This window comes from Conger conger, chromosome 3 (assembly GCF_963514075.1).
Source record: "Conger conger chromosome 3, fConCon1.1, whole genome shotgun sequence".
Classification (NCBI taxonomy): domain Eukaryota; kingdom Metazoa; phylum Chordata; class Actinopteri; order Anguilliformes; family Congridae; genus Conger; species Conger conger.
The window spans coordinates 28,269,733-28,290,410 of record NC_083762.1 but is presented as its reverse complement, the minus strand read 5'-3'; the positions used below and the strand labels follow the sequence as shown (position 1 = coordinate 28,290,410).

Genomic DNA, 20,678 nt, shown 5'->3' with positions numbered 1-20,678 from the left:
CGAGCTAACAGCATGCTATCTGGAAAATACCTCCTAGCTAACAGCACGCTAACTGGAAAATACCACCAGCTAACGGCACGCTAACTGGAAAATACCACCAGCTATGGGCACGCTAACTGGAAAATACCACCAGCTAACGGCACGCTAACTGGAAAATACCACCAGCTAATGGCACGCTAACTGGAAAATACCACCAGCTAAGGGCACGCTAACTGGAAAATACCTTCCAGCTAACGGCACGCTAACTGGAAAATACCTTCCAGCTAACGGCACGCTAACGGGAAAATACCTTCCAGCTAACGGCACGCTAACGGGAAAATACCTTCCTGCTAACGGCACGCTAACGGGAAAATACCTTCCTGCTAACGGCACGCTAAAGGGAAAATACCACCACATATATAGATATATTTTTGTTTTCATGAAATCTCAATCTCATTTCCAACGTACTTGTGTCATTTGCAGTGCTCGGATATGGATTTTACATCACTCACTCTTCCGATACCGCGTTATAGCAAACCGCAAGCTAATCGGCTGCGTTTCACATTCACAGAAACAGTGAAGCGCTTGAGCAGCTGCAGCTCAATGCTGCCAGTTCTCAGTTCTGTTGGACCATGGTTGCGTTATACACGGATTACTCCTTTATCCAGCCCCAGACACTGAAACCGATAAATATCCAGCTTGCTCAGGGAGGTGCTTTAAATAGACGGTGTTTGAGCAGATTTGGTGTTCTCGCTGGTGCATAGCAAGCCTGAGTTTGTGTGACAGACTAACACCAGCAAGAGCCCTTGCAGTGTGTTGGTCTACACATCAGTGTAAATCCTGCATTGAGAGGACCATAAGTGCACTACACTGCGCTGGTGTAGTGTGGTCTAATGAAGCGTGCACTACAGTGTAGTAGATTGTAGTATGCACTACACTGGACTGAGAGTACAGTTAAGTGTAGTGAGATTATTAGCACCTGCACTATGCTGGTACAGGGCAGTGTAGCTGAGGGCTGCCAAATCCTGTTTCTGGAGATGTACCGTCCTGTAGGTCTTCACTCCAACCCAAACAAAGCAAACCTCATTCAACAGCTACTGCTCTCTTTCAGCTGCTAGTTAGCAGAATCCGGTGCACCAAATAAAAGTTGAACTGAAGCCCTACAGGACTTTAGATCTTCATAAACATGGTTGGGCAGCGCTTATGTAGAGGCTCAGGTGTTGGGCACACTTGGGTTCAAGCAGTATTTGTTTCGATTAAAATACTCATCTCTGTTGATCTTGCCTGGTGCATTTGAGCCTGCAAGGCTTACACAGTTTACATGTTTGGGACAATTTCATTTGTACCAATACACCAGGCAAGCTTAATCAATTGCAGAAAAGTATTTGAATCCAAAACCAATATTATTTGTTGGATCAGAAAGCAGGAATACTTAGCTGGATATATTCACCAAGGAAAACCCAGAACCCTTCCAAAACTGGAAGATAGACTGAAGTAAAAACATGTGTTCCGGGTTTTACTCCGGTTTAACGTATCCAGCTCACTCAGTATTTCTGCTTTGTGATCCGTGCCCCTCGTCTGGTGTGGGGCTCGGTGAAGAAGCTCACATGGACGAGGCGTTGGAGCTGGACAGGCGCAGGTCCAGGGCCAGCTTCCCGGAGCTGTCGTCCATCTTGGGCCGGAGCAGGACGTCCGGCTGGGCGGCGGGGTCCAGGGCGATGATCACCTCGGGCGAGCCTTCGCTCGTCACCTCGGCCAGCTCCTCCTCCTCTTCCTCCTCCTCCTCCTCCTCCTCCTTGATCTCGTCGCAGAAGTGGGCCGTCTCTCCTTCGATGATGGGCTGCAGGGTTTGGCTCCGCCGCTTGCTGGAGGGGGAGGCCTGTTGGGAGTCCCATTAACAGACGCACGTTGACAAACGCCAATAACAGAGTCCAAAGGCCATCAAGAGCCTAGAATCAAGACTAGGTACTGAAAGCTCTCTCACACCTGCACTAAGGAATCGATTGAGTACACCGGACTAATCAGAAACAGTTGAGGAGCCAACTGTCCAATTACTTTTGGTCCCCTGAAATGGGGTGTATAAAAAGGGATGCAATTCCTACACCAATCACCCAATTAACCCAGTTTAACCGACCCTCTCGCCGAGACCTGCAGGAACACAGATATAGTCCATGTTTATCAGATAAAAAGGTTAATAGAAAACCTATTCCATTAATATTCTATTCAGGTGGATGTCTATTCATGTTATTTAGACATACATTTGGTGTTTAACACCATTCTTCAACAAACAAAACATGCTGATTGAATTTCTGGCCACTAGTGGTACATATAGACCAAAAGTGCAAAGTCCGGATCAGAAAGTGAAAGTCCTGCCATGAACGCTGATTTCACCAGTTAGTTCTTCCTTTCGGCTGAAAAACTGTGCTAATTCGCAAACCCAAGCGAATGGCACAAAATACTGGGAGCACTTTTACTTTCTCAACCTGGGTTTTCCACCTCTGGGACTGACTGACAGTACAGTGGTGTTGTCATTGCTGGGGGTTTTGGGGGCGAGACGTACGATGATGGGTGTGATGCTGACGCGGGTGAGCATCTGCTTGACCAGGCGATAGCGGTCGTAGAGGGGCTTCACGATCATTCTTTCCTCACGGCTCACCTGTCAGGACAGAGCACACCCGAGTTACCACGGGTCACATGCTATAAATCAGCTCCAGAAAAAGCATGTGAATGGACGGCGAAGACCATCAGTGAGCCAATGGTTTTATCAACCGCTGCCCGACTGAGCGGACGGGACTCACCGGCCGCCCGTGCAGGCCCTCGTAGTGCAGGAGGTTCTTCTGCAGCACGGTCTTCTCACAGGACAGCTGCTCCTTACTCATTTTCTGCAGGAGAGAGTGGGGGGGAGGGGGGAGCGGTTAGCGCTGTGTACCCTCTGTGCCCGTGATGCACCCAGTTTCAAGGTAAAACAACTTTTTTTTGGGAACGTGCTCCATAGGAGTGACAGCCAGGTAAGGGTTGTGAAAAGAGAGATGCTAAGGGATGAGGCTGGGCTCTGTGCTGTATTAGAGGCTGTGTGGTGAGGCTGGGCTCTGTGCTGTATTAGAGGCTGTGTGGTGAGGCTGGGCTCTGTGCTGTATTAGAGGCTGTGTGGTGAGACTGGGCTCTGTGCTGTATTAGAGGCTGTGTGGTGAGGCTGGGCTCTGTGCTGTATTAGAGGCTGTGTGGTGAGGCTGGGCTCTGTGCTGTATTAGAGGCTGTGTGGTGAGGCTGGGCTCTGTGCTGTATTAGAGGCCGTGTGATGAGGCTGGGCTCTGTGCTGTATTAGAGGCTGTGTGGTGAGGCTGGGCTCTGTGCTGTATTAGAGGCTGTGTGGTGAGGCTGGGCTCTGTGCTGTATTAGAGGCTGTGTGGTGAGGCTGGGCTCTGTGCTGTATTAGAGGCTGTGTGGTGAGGCTGGGCTCTGTGCTGTATTAGAGGCCGTGTGATGAGGCCGTGTGGTGAGGCTGGGCTCTGTACCCGGATGTCCTCGGGCCGCGCGTCGTCCTCTCTCTTTCCCTTCATGCGGCGCTGGATGAGCTCCAGGGTCTCCTCCCGCGTGGGCCGGCGGGCCCTGGCCTCCCCCTCCGAGCCGCCCTCCTGGGCCGGGTGCTCCAGCGTGGAGCCAAAGCTCTTGGGCAGGGTGTTACTGCGGGGCCGGGCCTGGGGCGCCAGCTCGCCCTCCAGCTTCTGCTTGGCATCTGCGGGAGGGAGGGAAACACTCAGAGGGAGGCACCAGAGTCGCTAAAGGAGCCCTACGACCGCCCAGCCCAAGGGCACGGCCGTAACCGCGGACGACACGGTCTGCCCTGGCAGCGACACGACTTTGGCCTGCCGTCTCAAGGCGACATCGCCGATTAAAATAAAATCTGTTTCCACCATGACCCACCCAAAGGAACAAAAACAAAAATGCTAGGAGGACATCTTCAACAAAGACCCTCCCTCTCCCACCCAGATGAGAATGTCCAACCACGCTCACCACATTTCACAACTACAGGTGACACACATGCGAAAATCCCCCTCCACCCCCCTCCCCTTCTACGTGATGCAATGCAGTGCAACCGCCGAGGGGGGTGGGGGGAGGTTAGACATATCTAGCACAGGTTTAAAAAAAGGAATAACTTTGAATAAGATAAGTGTTTTAGGTCTACTTACTGGCGTTCAAGTGTACTTACTGAGGTGAGGTTCCTGTCTAGAGGCTGTGAGGGGGCGTGCGAGTGTTAAAGGGGGTGTGTTCGGGGCGGAGGAGGAAGAGGAGGAGGAGGAGTGGCGTCTGTGTGACTGAAGCACTGCCAGGTGCCTCATGGACCCTTTGGGAAAGTGATGCTGTCTTCCTGTTCGGCGGGGGGTGGGGACGTCCGGATTTGTTTTTTTTTTTTTTAAAGAGAAAGAGACACTTATTGGGCACTGCACCTCAAGATTTTGGGGCGTCAGATGGAATGGACAAGGCAGATGGCAGACTAGCAAAGTTAAGGAGCCCTGTTCGCCCGTACGAGGCCTATAAGCATGCAGTGACCGGAGTATCCGCCGAGCAGAACCCACGCCTACAGCGCCTGGGGAGGGGGCGAGGAATGGCGAGCGGAAGTTCACCCCCAAGCCCAAACCACGCCCCGACCCACCTCCACCCCCACCCTTCCAAAACAACAGCCACAACCACCCCCACTCTCCCCCCCTGTTCGAGGGGAGCTCCCAAATTCCAAGGGCTTACCTTTGATCTGTTTCCGGATTTTAGTGAGGTCTGTCATCCACTTCAAGACCTTTGGGTTAGCTGCCTTGTCTCCATGAGAGGGCTGAGAAAGGAACATGAAAACCGTTGTGAGACCCGCTTAAAATCTCTGCTTTTCATGCCAAAAAAGGAATAAAACGAAACTGCAGGCTCTGCAGAAAGCCGGCTTTACCTTGTAATTCCTCTCCTTCTCGAACTGCTCTTCAAACTGCTTGATCTTCTTCTTGAGGTTCTGGAGTTTCTTGGTGAGCTGGTGAGAGACGGTGTCCCCCTTCACACTCTCTTTGGAACTTAAGGAGGTGCGCCGAGGCCTGCACGGGGAGGAGAAGTCAAAAGAAGGTTCCGGAAAGCGTGCCCCACTCCTGCTGAGGCCCTGCGTACCCACCAGTAAAGCCTTTATTGCTCAGCGTCTGCTAATGCACTGATAACAAAGCCGCCCACACTCATTCCATTGACCTTTTATGAAGAGCCAGGGAAATGACGTGTGTGTGCGCATTTGCGTGCGAGTGTTTGTTTGTGTGTGTGTTACAGATGGGACGGTATGAAAATGTTATGCCAAGACTATCCTGGCCAAAATGATCTTGATTTACAATATTATTGTTAAAATATGCTGAAAATGCTGGTAAACATTTACCAAAACATACTAGAATCACTTCACCACATATCAGCAACATCTACAAGTCCCAGCATGGCATAGCCGACCAGTTCATTCTGGATCTTCACATTTCTGAACCAAGTCAATGTTGAAAAGATGCTTCTTAGGAAACCTCTTTGTTTGTATCTCAGCAGCGGCCCGCATTTACTGAAATAAGTATTTGGACAGCCCCCTACCTCCCGCTGGACGACGCTTTGGTGGGGGAGGTGGCGTCGGGGTCCTGGTGCAAGAAGCGCTGGCTGTGCCCGAAGTCCAGGAAGCGGCGGGCCAGGAGCGGATGGGCGTCCTCCTCTAAAGGCAGAGGCACCATGCGCCCTGCCAGAGGAGACAGCTGCGCCTCGCCCGAGTCACTCTCCTCCTGCCACGACTTGAAGGCGGGCACGGGGTCTGGAGGGACACAGAGACAGGGAGGGGTCACACCACGGGGAGGAGCCGGCCCTCGCCAGGCCGCCTCCCACTCTGCTGTGTAAGGAGAGGGGAGGGGCGTAACTGCAGGTCCCAGGTTGCCTGGAGACATAGAGAGAGAGGGTGGACGTAAAACGCGTAGAAGACGACACTGGAAGCCTTGGGGACGACACGGGGGTGTGGGGGGGGGGGGAGGTGGGGGACGACAACGACCGAGACGAGAAGCCGGCGAGCCGGGCTTCGCAAAGCGCTGATCTCCGCAGCAACCACCGGCTCCATTCGCTTTATACCAGAGTGAACTGATACTGTCAGTAATCACGGCACTGTTCTGGGGACAGCAAAAGCCCCTTAGATTGATCTGAGCCGGTCAGTAAGGGTTCCATGGATTTGATAAAATGGTTACAACTGAGTGCAGCCGCAGGTGTTAAATGAAGATTTTGCTCCCGTGGTGGTTACAGTGGTTATCAAGTGCTTAGTGAAGCCCTGCTAGCTCGTTATTAGTACAGCTGTGTGGAATCCTCATACAGTCGAGCGTCACTGCTTTCTGTCGAGTATTAATTACACACAGGGCTCTCCCCAAAGAGCGTCACTCTGTTCCCTCGCTTGCGCCACTGTGTAACGAGAATAGGAGCCTGCGTCACCTGCATGTCTTTGTCGCTCTACATTCGTGCAAAAAGGGGAGAAATGTGGCTTCCGAGAAACTGCTGTAGCAACAACAGGCCTCTAATCAGAAATCTATCAGCGCTGGAAATAATTCCTCTATCCTTCAGTGCCTAATTTTGTTCGGCACACGCAGCAAAGCGAACAATTAGCTTTAACACGTGCATAAGTTGTGATTATTATTTTTTTGAAAACTCTTGAGTTCCCCATGTTATCATCAGGAACAGGCTCAAACGCTGGTTGGGTGAGGGCTGAGCAGCTCTGCTCCGGCCGGAAATCTTCCCGCTCTGCGTTCCCTCCAAGCTCTAAACTCGATAATGGGATCAATTATTATTCTAAATGAACATAGCTGACCGGGTCCTCAAAGTGCTTAGCTGCAGAGAACATAAAGCGCCCGTCACCTACCAATTTAGCGGAATAACTGATCCACTTACGCAATTAGGTAATTAGATTGGGCAGAGGGGAAAACCCGAACCTTCGGAACCAGGACTGACTAGGCCTGAGCGAAGAGACTATGGGAGTCTGGAGGTTTTATTTGACACAGGCTGTAGATGGGACAAAGTCAGTCCTGTCTCTCTCTCTCTCAGTTTATCTCTGTCTCGCCATCTCTCACTCTCTCCAGGTGGCCCTAACCGTGCTTTACAGCTGCCATGGGACTCCAGCCGTCTGTAGAAGTGTGAGAGGCCGCTACTTAAGTGTGACCTGCACCTCCAGTGTCAGACACGGGCCTTAACCGGGCCCTGGAGGGCGAGGGACAGAGTGAACAGTAATGCTGAGGGAGGGAGAGAGAGAAAGAGAGAGAGAAAGAGAGGACAGTCCGTCTTCCGCCTGTAAAAAAAAAAAAAAAGACCCCGCTCCACTGACGTACTACACCAAGGCGCACTGCTACAAACGGACGGTGCTCAAACTCAAACGGAGAGGCTGGAGGGAGTAGCACCAGAACTCAGGTCATCGGTGCTTCTGTCTGACCATAGATGGAAGAGCACCGTGTATACACTAACTGAGGGTGAGTAAAGACCTTGGACAGAGGGAGAGGGAGAGAAGGAGGGAGGGACTGTCTCCACAGAGCGGCTCCATCTGGGCTGGAGTGCGCCCGAGCGAGTGCGGGTGATGGAGAGGCGTCCGTGCCCTCTGGCCTACAGCTAGCGTCTTCCATCTCTCTCAGGCAGTTAGTGCTAGAGCAGTGAGCCAGCCTTAATGGAGCTCTCCCAGACTACAGCTACACTGGATTAGTTTGGGGGAGAGAGGGGGGGGGGGGGGTATAAGCAGCGGGAGGTGTGAGCTTTGAGTGCACTTACCCTGCCCTCCTCTCTGCAGGTGCATACATGAGAAGTCTATGAGGGGGAAAGTGTTGGGGCGTGGCGCTGACCGAGTGAGGGGGGGGTGGGTGGGGTCGGGGAAAGGAGAGATGGGAGAGAGGACTGTGGTGAGCAAAGTGATGTCTTGCACACATATGCACACACACTCACACACACAACCAAGCAGCTACCCGTTCACGCATGCACACACCCTCACACACTCACACACTCACACACTCACACACTCACACACTCACACACTCACACACTCACACACTCACACACTCAGTCACACAGTCACACAGTCACACAGTCACACACACAGTCACACACACACAGTCACACACACAGTCACACACACAGTCACACACACAACCAAGCAGCTACCCATTCACACACCCATGCACGCACACAACCAAGCAGCTACCAGTTCACGCACACACACACACACCTAAGCAGCTACCAGTGTACACACGCAGACGCATGCAGGACAGAGCATAGTAGGTTTATAGGTAAGAGCAGAGAGCAGTGTGCACACGACACTGTTCTCTGCTCCTACATAAACACCTACCAATACTTCCACATTGATTTTCATATCGAATTTGCAGTCAAATTCATTTGTGTGAAAGCAAATCCCGTCTCTGCGGTTCAGGGCGAGAGGGCCTGCAGAACGGAGGGCATGATGGGAGAATTACCTTCCCACTCGCTGTCGGGGAAGATGTGACGCAGTTCGAGGCGGGGAGCCCCGGGCTGCGGCTGACCGGACTCAGAGTTGGCGTTGAGGTCGCACCCGCCCTCGGTGCCCTGTGGAGTAGAGGGGAGTAACAATGCCAGTCAGACACTCCTGTCAGTCAACCGTTACCATGACAACAGCGCTGGGTAGCGGGATAGGCATGGACTCACGCTGGTGATGAGGTCCCGTCCGTCTGTCTTCTCACGCACCTGGCAGCTCTCCTGCCTGCGAAGACCAACGACCGTGTCAGAGAACCGGCGACACAGGGGCGGCAGAAACAATGTTCACTGGCTGCGACAAATGATTTTAAAACTGGAACAACCGGCAACGGTTCTGACTGCAGCGTGGGAGCAGTGGATGATGAACAGCCATGTACAAGGCTAGAGACTGTGGGAGCCTGAGGCAGGGATTCTGACCGTGCATTAAATAAACATTCAACCTACTCACAGAACCAGACAGAACGGACTACTTTTGGGCTTTAGCAGTCTGCCTGCTTAACTTTGACCCCCCACCTGCTCATCAGAAATAGCAAAACCTGTCTAATCTGTAGTGTATCTATCGTTTACTCTATCTTTTCAGCCTCTTAAAGACGAGAAACAACTGATAACTGCACTGGGGTTTTAGACCTCAGGAGATTAGCGGGGTACTAACCAGAGAAGCAGGGAGGACCTGCACTGGAAATGTGGATTTTACAGTTCAAAAGGACACTATTTTGAGTGTTTGTGTATGTGTGTGTGCACGTGTGTGAGCATGTGTGTGAGCATGTAAATATACAGTGCAGGTCAAAAGTATTAAGCCAGTATTATGCCTATAACATTAGGCATACAATTACATTGAATTACAGACCAACACAACTAAAAACAATTCAGTTAATTTAATCAAATGTATTGAATATTAGACCAAAACAACCAAGCCTCACTCCTCCTCCTTTGTCCTATTTCTTTATATTTTAGTACCTATTTTACTACAGGCCAAAGGTATTAGGCTACCTGAGAGAGCTAGATAAGATTTCAGTCAATTTAACTACCCCTCCTTAGTTCCACCCTTCTACGTCCCACTTTGCAAAATGACTTCCAAGGGTTTGTTCAGCAGCAATAGTTATGTTCAAATAAATAGCAGTGCGTTAAAAAAAGTGAATAAAGTGCAAATGTCCAAGGCCATTTTCTTTGTGGATAGAAACAGAATAAAAAGATATGTTGCATGTTGGTCTGATATTCACCTTATGCTTAAATTGAATTCTTTACCTTATCCGTTTTAAAAACCTAGCCTAATACTTTTGGCATGTGCTGAATATAAAGTTATTTAATTCATTATATATGAAAATTATATATTTCTTCATGAAGCCTACCTTGCTGTGTTAATGTTGTTTTCAGCATCTACCAGAGCTTTCGTGTCAAGCTCCATTCCAGAACTTTCCTCCGTGGCAGCACCCAGGATATGGGACCCTGGGACCTCCTGGAAGTGCAAACAGAAGACTTATGGGGGGGATTCCATGATGTCACATGGTGATACATAACCAGTGCGTTCATTCTGAAACCGAAGCCACAATGTACAAGCCCCAGACTCAGTTTCGTTTCAGATCCACTACCACAGTTTTCACATTTTATTTTGTCACTTTATTTTGGGGGAATTTTGAAATAATAGATAAAAACAAAAAAAACCCAGAAAGTGAACTCTGCCTTTACCGGACGCATACTCACAAATGTACCGTTACTAGAATGCACCAACACAACACAGTTTCACAGTTTGTCCTTGGTGAGGATTTTTTAAAATTTGTTTATCATAACCATTTAATTACTGTTTTTATGGGAGTAATAAAAAATAAGTGAGGCAGTAATTGCAATATATCGTCCATAAGGTCAGTAAACGTTCTTCGTGTTTTAAATTAGAATTGATTAAAAGACACACATGGTAAAGAAAAGCGTTGTGGTTTTTCCAATTCACATTTCAAAGGAGATATCAGAAAATTGAGGTTTCAACTGAAACGTGGATTTGGAGGACCTTATACTCCAAGCAATATTCTATCCTGTGCCTAGAGATAAGCATTTCCAAGCCTGTGACGACGAAACGTAATTCATATCATCTATGTTTTTAGGCGGAACAGCATCAATCACATAAACTCCATGAACAATGTTGTTTGTATGTCGCAACTGCCATGCTTACTGTGAGATGCTATTTTTACGGTCATAGGTTCAGATAATACAGTCACACGTGAAACGGCTGGCCATAAAAGAAAGAATGGGTTGGGGTGTGTTGTTTACTGTCTGCAGGTGTTGCTGTCATTTGGGGGGCCGGCTATTAAAAGAGCTTGACCCAGTAGAACCATTGCTAAGGGGGAGGTGCTCTGCGTCTCCTCCAGTCCCCAGAGAGGAGGACAGGCTAGATGTTGGCTGGGTCTCAGCTCCCCCCCTGACACAAGCACATTAAAGAGGAGAAATCTGGAGCATCAGGCTCCTGTCTGCCTGATGAACTGAGAGACCTGATGGTAAGCTGCACTAGCAGGCTACACGGCGGGGCCCTGACCTGCTGGTCCCCCTCTGGGTCCCCCGAGCTGTGATCCATCTCTGTGCCGGGCTGGAGGGCGCTGCTGTGGGCAGCCTCCTCCTGACTCTGGGACTGCACCGCTTCCCCATGTTCCTCTGACGGCGCAGTCACCTGCTCTTCCACTGGTCCCTTCCTGAGGGTGCAGACAGCGTGTGAACACACACATACACGTGAAGGCACACACACACACACACACACACACACACACACACACACACACACACACACAAAGGCCAACACACACACATAAACACACACACACACAAAGGCCAACACACACACACACACAAATACACACAAAGGCAAACACACACACACACACAAAGGCCATTTATGTATGAGTGAGAGACACTGTGTGTGTGTGCGTGTGTGTGTGTGAGAGACACACTGTCTGCATGTATGAGTGAGAGACACTGTGTGTCTGTGAGACACTGCGTGTATGAGTGAGAGACACTGTGTGTGTGTGTGAGTGTGTGAGAGACACACTGTCTGCGTGTATGAGTGAGAGACACTGTGTGCGTGTGCGTGTGAGAGACACACTGTCTGCGTGTATGAGTGAGAGACACTGTGTGCGTGTGAGAGACACTGTCTGCGTGTATGAGTGAGAGACACTGTGTTTGTGTGTGTGAGGGACACACTGTCTGCGTGTATGAGTGAGAGAGAATGGGTGTGTGTGTGTGTGTGTGTGTGTGTGTGTGTGTGAGACACTGCATGTATGAGTGAGAGACACTGTGTGTGTGTGAGACACTGTCTGCATGTATGAGTGAGAGACACTGTGTGTGTGTGTGTGTGTGTGAGACACTGTCTGCATGTATGAGTGAGAGACACTGTGTGCGTGTGCTGCTCTTACTCCTGGCTCTCGTAGCTGCTGATCTCCTGGTCGATGGAGCTCTGTAGATCCAGGAAGTGCTGCTCCACAGCAGAGCGGATGGCCCTCTCGATGATGCTGCAGCGACACAAACAGCACAACAGGGTCATGCCCTTTCTGTATCCATAACACCTGCTTTCACAAACATTACCAATACAACAGGGTCATGCTCTTTCTGTATCCAAAACAACTGCGTGCATAAATGTTACCACGACAACAAGGTCATGCCCTTTCTGTATCTAAAACAACTGCATTCACAAAAACTGCCAATTCAACAGGGAACGGCCCTTCCCACATCTAAAACAACTGTTTTCACAAACATTACCAGCCTAACAGGGTCAAGCCCCTTGTTATCTATAACACCTGCTTTCACAAACACTACTAGCACAACAAGGTCACGCCCTTTCATATCGATAACAACTGCTTTCTGCAATGTACGTGCGCTGCACTAAGACCAACTCACCAAACAGGGTTGAGCTTAAGAGAAACTGGAAGCGAAAGGGTGCAAGACTAATGTGGGTTGCGGAACTTGCGGCTCTCGGTCAGGGGACCCAATGGTCATCTGCCTGACGTGGGCCCCGGGCGCTGTACCGCCGCCCTGTGTGAGCAAACGACCGCCACCAGCCCTGTTCCACAGGGTTGGGCTACAGCAAACCAATCGTTAAGCGTTCAAGCGTTCTCTGGGAGCAGTTAAGCTCGAGGTAAGTGCTCTTTCAGTGATCCCAATAACAGCCCGCGGCCCGATGTTTCCCTGATGGCTGTGGTGCCTTTCAGGAAGAGGGGAAAGAACGCAGAGCATGCTACTGTCCCAAGTCCATAGCTGGTGGCTCAAAAGCTCTTCCTCAGCCTAAGGGCTGGCAAACGCTATTCCAGTGACTGTGCCGGGACTAGGGATGGGGATCGAAACCCGGTTCTATATAGGAACCCGTTCTAAATTGCACAAAAATCGAGAGGTTCCGACACTATTGATTCTCTTATCGATCCTATGCTTGCCTCATTTATTTACTGCAATTTTTTCACAAAAGTGGGTCATACATTATTATATTATAATTTTTTTCAACGTCAAATCTGTTTGTAAGTCTAGCAGGTCCTGTGATAATTGTTGCTGCCAATAAAGAATATTTGTTCTGTAGGACATAAACAAATTGAGCAAACGACAATGATTGTAACTGCCTTGGAATTCTGATGTAGTGCAGCATTTCACCGCTGGATGACATTCTTCTATCGCCTTTTACCAGTATGTGCTCTATACACAGCTTAAAAGAACCAGGACTGATTCCATAATTATCCTATAGCAATTACATATATATCGGCTACACTACCCTCTTCATCATTTTTATTTGGAGGTAAACTTGCTGTTCTGTTCTTTCTCCCCTAGCTTTCAGTCTTTCCACAATAGTTTGGTAAACGTATAAATAATGGACTGTAGACTACCATCAATTTATAAAATATTTATTTATTTATTTAAATTTCCCTTTCCCATCTTTGCCTAAAGGCTATTTAAAAATTTAACGATTTCCATTTCTGTCTAGTTATTTCCTTGACCCCCTTCAGTGGCCATCGTTTTTACACTGCATATTTTAAATTACTTTTTCTGTTGAAACCGTTGACAGAAAGTAACTCACAGGAACACGGACAGCTGACAGCTGATGGAATGTTTACTGCAATGCACCAGCTCCGTCAATTACCCAGCACTTCTATTCTGTAAAGAGGCTTCTATTGTTTAAAAAGGATAAATTATAAAAAAAATATAGCTTAGAAAAACAAAAGTAAGTGTTTAAATACTGCAGAAGGAAATTAGTCTTTTTTATGTAAAACTAATTCTCTTGTTTATTATTTATGTTTGGCAATATCCGCTCATTTTTTCAGTAAGAAAAAGTAACCTATTGCTGCTGCAGAATAATGTTTTGTTTTTGTGAAATAAAAGCTATGCCACTTCTGTTCTAAAAATGTGTCTTTCCATAAAATATATATTTTTTAAAGAATTGATAAGAGAAACAATACAAAATCGAATCAATAAGCAGAATCAACAATGGCATCGAATCGATAAAATCGATTCCCCATCCCTAGCAGGGACTCGGTGACATCAGACAGGGGCTCATCCAGGCTCTGTCCCGTAATTCCATCTGCCTCCCATACGGTCGACAATACACAAGCTGTGACGTGTTTTCTGTGGCTTTTAAGACCTTGGACTTAAGTCTCTTGTACCCTTGGGGGAGACGTGCCTCACAATAGGGGCTGCTTGTGAAACCACAATAACGCCTTTGAATAGGATCCGTTTTGCCTCTGGCAAGCGCTTGCGTGGCTAAAGGCTTGTAGGTAGCATCACTGTAAAGGCAGTGCATTCATTCGGTAAGGTATGTGGTGTGTGCCGCTTGTTTTCCTGAATACCAGGACTGTAGTAGTGTTACACAAGTCATCCTTTGTCCAGCCCCATTCAGCGCACTCAGCATATTCTACACTTCATTGAGTAGCAGGCTTAATGGCTGAATGCCCCCCCCTATGTTCTGTGCAATCTTAGCACTGCATTAAACCACACCTGACCAGTCTGTACAGGCATATGTGCACAAGTACATTGAAGGTTCTTACACATTTGTCAGTGCGATCAATACAACAAAGTACCTAACAGCAAATTGTCCTGTATGAAATTGTTCAATTTCTTTTACAAAATCAGAAGCGGGGTCTTTTCCACACAACCCAGCCAACACAAAACATTCTCACAACATTCTGCAATGCACTGGCAATGTTATAACATTGACAAAACATTCCAGTAACATTGTTTGTGTAACATTTTATATTTGCTGGGAGGACCTGTTGCTTGTGTTAAAATGCACCCCACAAGCTGACAAATACAAATACAGACTTCGCTCCTAAGCTGAGCTCTGATTGGGCGCTGTTAGTGGCCACGCGCTAGCTGCCAAGGGATTGGCTGCTCGTACTTACTCTGCGGATCCAGGCAGGATGTTGATGGATGAGATGTGTGAGCTGGAAAAGAGAAGAAAAAAAAGGGCTGGGGTTAAAGAGTTGAAATAACGTCAAAACCCGCCTGCACAGGTTATGTAACCGAGCCAGCCGAACGTTTTGTTTCTGAGAGAACGGCGAGAAGGCTGGAGGACGGCGGGATCCTCCTAGACGCACCCCTGCTTTAATCCGGGCAGGGCAGGGCAGGGCAAGGCTTCCCAGCATCCTTTGCGTGAATGCGAAGCGGGCACGGGGGGCAGATGTCGCCCGGGGCGGAGGGAGGGGTCGGCTGGATTCAGCAGCCTAAACAGACCCCGGCATGCCAGGAATCCGGGCTTACATAAGGGCCCCCACGACAGGCTCGGGGTGTCGGGTTCAAGGACCCGTGCGGGCGAAGCGGCGTTGAGGGCGGGACGGGCGTTCTGAGCGTCTGACACTCAGGGCAGGGGTGCGTATTCGTGGGGGAGACGCATTCCCCCATTCGTCACTACTGAGTAATCGGCCGAACTGCATACGGAAGCGTACAGAACGGGCTGTTCCGGGCTTTTGACCTCCGGAAAACCCTGACTGGCACACTCTGCTTGATCCCCGACATCCATCAAAGCCAGACGCCTTGCCCCAGTCATCCCCTAATCTGGGGTTTTGGGGGGTGGGCTCCTGGCCCTGCCCTGGTGAAAATGAAGGAGTTATTTCAATATGGCGGGAGCACTGACAAGCAGGAGAAACAGCGACACCCTGGACTCTGAGCCTGGGCAAAATAATCAATACCTCTCAATTATTAACGCTCATAGGCACCTCCATACTCCCTGAGCGCAACATGGGACCTTATCGCTCTGCCCTTGGACAGGGCCGGGGGCACAGGGATATGGGGATACAGAGACAGAGAGGCACGAAGACACAGGGACGCAGTCAGAGACATGTGGACACAGACACAGGCACCTGTGAGTTACATCACCCAGGAGCTTCCAATCCGGACTCACCCCCAAGAGTGCATAGTTCCACTGTGTGCAGGAAGTCAATTAAAGAGGCATTCAAAGGCCTGAGGCTCATGGAATGGCGGGAATCTAGCATATTACGCATGGGTGGTCACCCAAATACACAGTAAAGCTTGGAGAAAACCCCCCTCCTTTGGGGAGAGGGATGGACGGTCTACAGACTGAGCCCGCCACACTTAAGAAAGCGGTGTTTTTCTCCGAGGGAGAAACAATGACGCCACTGTTGAACCAATGTGGTAAACAGCCAGTCTCGGGCCGGAGTTCTCTGCCGGAACATCGGTTACTGTAGCTTTACCAGCAGAACCGAGGAGAAGGACCGATTCTGCCAGCCCAGCAACCTGCGAGGGAGAGGAAACGAGCTCGGCCAGCTCACGGGGACGAGCTACACCCCAACCGAACAGAACCAGCAGCCAGTACTGGAGCCAGAGTAGGTGCCTACAGGACGGATCCTGATTAAAACAGGATTCGAACTCCGTCACCTCTTCGTTCTGAAGTGCGTCTGAGACACACACCCCAGTAGGAGCACACTTCACCTCACGGATTTGGGCGGTTTGGTGCGGTATGAAGGACGGAGCTCTCATCCACTGCAAAAACTACACTAGTAGTGAAACTGAACATGTATTCTTTTCACTCTCCAGTAGAAAATATTAGCTTGTTTTAAGTTACTTTTTATTTTACAAGTGAAAGTACCTTACCCCTTTGGCAGATCTTGAAATGAGTCTCACCTCATTAGGAATCTTTTTTGTCTTAAGGAAGAAAAAAAAAGATTTAAGAATAAAATACTCAAGATTGACTTATTTTCTGGTTTTCTAGTGTCCTGCATGCTACCCTCTCACACGCTGCTCTGATAGAAACGCATCACAAGACAGCTGTGCTCATTCAGACTAAACATCACTTATAATGAGACAATAAAAAGAGCGATGTAGTCAGATCAGCTTATATTTTCACTGTAGTGCCAAATGAGCTTTCAAAGGGGCTATCAACTGTCTTATCCCAGGATCAAAAGCTCCTGATGGGACACTTTATATGACTGTGTTATACACACACACACACGCATGCATGCATGCACACACACACACACACACACACACACAGGCACACGAGGCAAAGAGAGACATAAACGCTTGCTCGCACGCACACCCACCCACGCGCAGACACACACACACACACACACACACACACACACACAAAAACACAAACATATATACACGCATGCACATACGCATGTAATCGCGCACGTGCCCACGGCGTGACGCAGAAGCACCGATTGGACAGCGTCACAGCTCTCCGCAGCCTCTGCTGTCGTGAGCCAAACAGTCCACCTGTCCCCAAACGCCAGGGCAGGGGCTATTAGTGCCAAATCAGACATGGAATCACGCCACGCAGCCAAAATACCCGGGCAGGGTTTCGGGAGACCAGGAGACGTGGGACGCATCGCCTCTCTATCCCGATACTAAACTCCGAGTCCGTCCGACTAACCGCTGCTCGCAGCTCTGCGGAAATCAGCACATTTCAGTTTCACTCGTGCCTTCAGGCTTACGCTGCCTGTTTTTAAAACCACGACTGCTAAATCTCCCCGCACAACCCCCACCTCCACCCCATTGCTTTACCTGTGAAGCAGAATTTCACAAGCCATTGTCCTGCGTGCACCGTAGCGGTGTGCGTTTGTTTGCGGGTCCCGGCCGTGGGGGTTATCCGGACTGGGCACTCTGCGGCGATAAGGTCTGTCTGAGCGAGTCGAAGAGCAGGCAGAGGCAGCTGGGGTGCATAGTGCGGAGGAGCGGGGAGGTCTGCTGCTGCGGGACGACTGCGACGCACTCCCGGGAAAGTGCTGCAGTAAACAAGCTGGAGCCCCGCTCAAATACACGGCCGTCTGACGCAACGGTGCAGTCTGCCTGACGAGCCAATCGCAGAGCCCTCTGCTGCCTACGGCCCCGCCCCCCCGGCCCTCACCCCCCCCCACGCGTCGTGACACTCGTCACTCGGCCAATTTTGGCTTTTATATAACCTGTGCTGCATCCCGGGGTCTGCTCAGCCTGAAGCCCTCTCAGTCAGGGGCCAGAGACCAGGGGCCCATTTATAGCCCTGATACAATAATCAGGACACACACACACACACACACACACACACACACACACACACACACACACACACACACAGGCTCTTCGTTACTATCCTTGTTCTCCTGTCATTCCCGCACATGTCAAGGTCCCTCAGCCGAGAGAGTCGGGTTTGAGGCCCACGCAGCACAGGACGTTGAGTAAAAACAGTCACTGTGCCAACAGCGCCCTCATCCAATTACAGGGTCCTCACCCTATTACTCAGAGAACAAGACAGACAGAGAGCAAGGAAAAGACAGAAAAATTAGAGAGAAAGAGAGACAGATAGAAAGAGAGAGGGTGGGGAAGAGAGAAGGCAGGGGAAGGAGATAAGGCAAAATGAAGTTTGCCGCTAATCTTAATTCCCAGAGCAGACAATGTCTAAGGACAACAGAACAGTTTGCTGAGGCCCACGCAATCTTATCTAGGCTGTAGCCTAGCCTTGACATAACAGAGCAGCACCCAAGACGAGCCACGAAGCACAAAGGCAGAAAAACAGCAGCTGACTCTACATAAAGGGCACAACGGCGAAGGCATGGGGGCGGTAACCTCCGGAGCTCACAGCCGAGAAGTTAACCTCGCCAACCCCTGACTCTGGAACCTCAGCCGCTGCGTAGAGCATATCGACGTGAAGACAATGAGCCACGGTCCCCCATCCCGTTGACTTTGTAAACACCAGCCTCGACTTCTCGGCACTGAAGCAGAAGTCCGGTTGGCCAGCCTACACCCCCCACCCCCACCCCGGTGAAAGAGCCTGCCCGGTTACCAAACCCAGCAGCCCCGGGGCTAAAGGCGGGTGTTCTTACCAAGGTGTAGACAGCACCCGCCCCACCTCCGCCCACTTCGCTGCGCTCCCAGCACGCAAACAGCTGTTCACACGTTCTGGTGCCCCGACCTCCGCCAGCCAACGGCCTGAAGAACCACATTCCTCGTCATCACCGTTTATTTCTGTGCCCCATGAAAAATACTTTCCGTGCCGGGCGAATCGGATATACAGCAGGACTTAAATTTAGCTTTGACGAGCGTGTTCCTGCAAGGGAAACGAGGCGGCTGTAGGTAGCTGCCAGCTGCCCGACACAAACAGGTTAGTCCGAGGACAATCGCCGCCATTTTTCTCCAGTTTCAGAAGAAAGAATGACAGCTAACGCAGACGAGCACACAAACAACATGCTGCCGCTTTCAAATTTCTCCACTCCAGAATGGACCATGGACCATGTCTGCTGCGAACACACTTCTCACTTTCTTAAGCTTTGCCCAAATTTAAACCACAAACAACCTACAAATGCCTAAATCTGCCAATTGTACATTACACCACCAGAAACTGCCACATGGCATATTTCAGCTTTAAAGCAAACCAAACTAATCAAGGAATGCACAACTCCTCTCAACTACAGGCAAGGGCATGTCCTGCTTCCACAACATGGACTCTAAACATCCCCATATAGTCAATGAAAGCCTCTATGATAACATGCTCCAAAGTTTAAAATTTAAATGCCTCCCAATTCATAGATTGCTCCAGTTAGCACACACTGAACGGCAGGAGCAAATGTCCTCCTAAAATGAGACCATAGGAGACCCTCGGGTCTTCTGGTGGGGGTTTTAATTGGGAAGCAGCTCCCAGCCCCTCCCCATTGCGCTTGTTTTTCCCCTCTCTCGGTCCACGAGGACCGCTTAGTGCGGTTTAAGCAGACTTCACGGGCCCACCCGCACCCTAATGCCTCTGCAGCAGCTGCTGCCCAAAGCCTTTTCGGGTTTAAAAAAAACCTTGACCCCTCAACCAGATCCTTTCCCGTCCGGCCACTGCTGAATGGACTGTCTGGGGAGGGACTAAAAACGACGGTGTCAAAAAAAATAAACATCATCTACTGAGGGAGGGGAGGCCGACCGGTTGAAGGGGGATCGGGCTGCGGCCAGCTCGTGGGTAAACAAGCGAGCAAATGCAGCTGAAGCATTTTCCCAGAATGCCGCTGGGGGCAGTGGAGAAGAATTAAGCAACGGCTGCCTCCAGTTGATAGCCTAACAGAGATCTATGCGGGATGAACTTTCGTAATGCAGAGATGCACGGGTCGGTTGGGAAACGGCGCTAAAAGACGCAAGGAGCAAAACAGAAATGGGGGCACTGAGAAATGCCCTTGGAAGGCGAGGAGGAGCACTTCCTGCCCTGTGCCCGTCTGTTTGGGCGGATTAGGGATTAGCGCCTTTAATCGCTTTAAACCACGGAGCGAGTGGGCCAGCGAATCCCCGGCGCAGCTCTGCCCGATACGAGGCCCGGAGGAGGGCTTAAGCCAAAGTGCCGTTTCCATAAAAACCAAACGATTAACATTCGGAAAGCGTCGGCGATTTCACGGACAATCGCAGAATATTCAATTAAAAGGGGGAGCACGCAGAGAGGCGATTATCGACTGATCCGCGGGGTGTTTTTGCGCACTGCGCTGCATCGGAATCTGGAAGACAACGCTCTTCAGGACCCGATGGACAGAGGACACCTGTCCCTCCCAGGCTCCTTGAGGGAACGTGAACCTGACCGTGAAAAAGGATATAAAAACAGAGCCTCTGGGTATCATCGTCCTCCTTGGTGTGATGTAACACAGTGGCCTGACATTTAGGGCCAGGGGTCCTGCTGTGGCCATGGGAGGAGGGAAGGGGATCAGGGCTAAGGCTTTCGCACAACATCGCCCGTCTCGTCTTTCCTTCGGTTCAAAGAGCGACCTTTAGGCGTA

General features: G+C 50.1%; 1 protein-coding gene across 6 annotated transcripts in view; it reads right to left on the bottom strand.

Annotated features, from left to right (window-relative positions):
* Positions 1 to 20,678, bottom strand: part of fam13b (family with sequence similarity 13 member B) — a 49,351-nt gene that overhangs the window by 3,607 nt on the left and 25,066 nt on the right. For 4 of the 6 annotated variants that reach the window (XM_061235954.1, XM_061235953.1, XM_061235955.1 and 1 more), the window contains 15 exons: positions 14,847 to 14,888; positions 11,886 to 11,981; positions 11,015 to 11,168; positions 9,840 to 9,946; positions 8,662 to 8,716; positions 8,454 to 8,562; positions 7,759 to 7,824; positions 5,572 to 5,782; positions 4,913 to 5,051; positions 4,723 to 4,804; positions 4,190 to 4,348; positions 3,495 to 3,715; positions 2,778 to 2,861; positions 2,540 to 2,635; positions 1,587 to 1,858 (listed from right to left, as the gene is read on the bottom strand). In XM_061235954.1, coding sequence (XP_061091938.1) covers positions 1,587 to 1,858; positions 2,540 to 2,635; positions 2,778 to 2,861; positions 3,495 to 3,715; positions 4,190 to 4,348; positions 4,723 to 4,804; positions 4,913 to 5,051; positions 5,572 to 5,782; positions 7,759 to 7,824; positions 8,454 to 8,562; positions 8,662 to 8,716; positions 9,840 to 9,946; positions 11,015 to 11,168; positions 11,886 to 11,981; positions 14,847 to 14,888 — 1,893 coding nt within the window. The remainder of the gene's footprint in view (positions 1 to 1,586; positions 1,859 to 2,539; positions 2,636 to 2,777; positions 2,862 to 3,494; positions 3,716 to 4,189; positions 4,349 to 4,722; positions 4,805 to 4,912; positions 5,052 to 5,571; positions 5,783 to 7,758; positions 7,825 to 8,453; positions 8,563 to 8,661; positions 8,717 to 9,839; positions 9,947 to 11,014; positions 11,169 to 11,885; positions 11,982 to 14,846; positions 14,889 to 20,678) is intronic. The other 2 variants (XM_061235957.1, XM_061235956.1) reach the window with 2 other exon arrangements.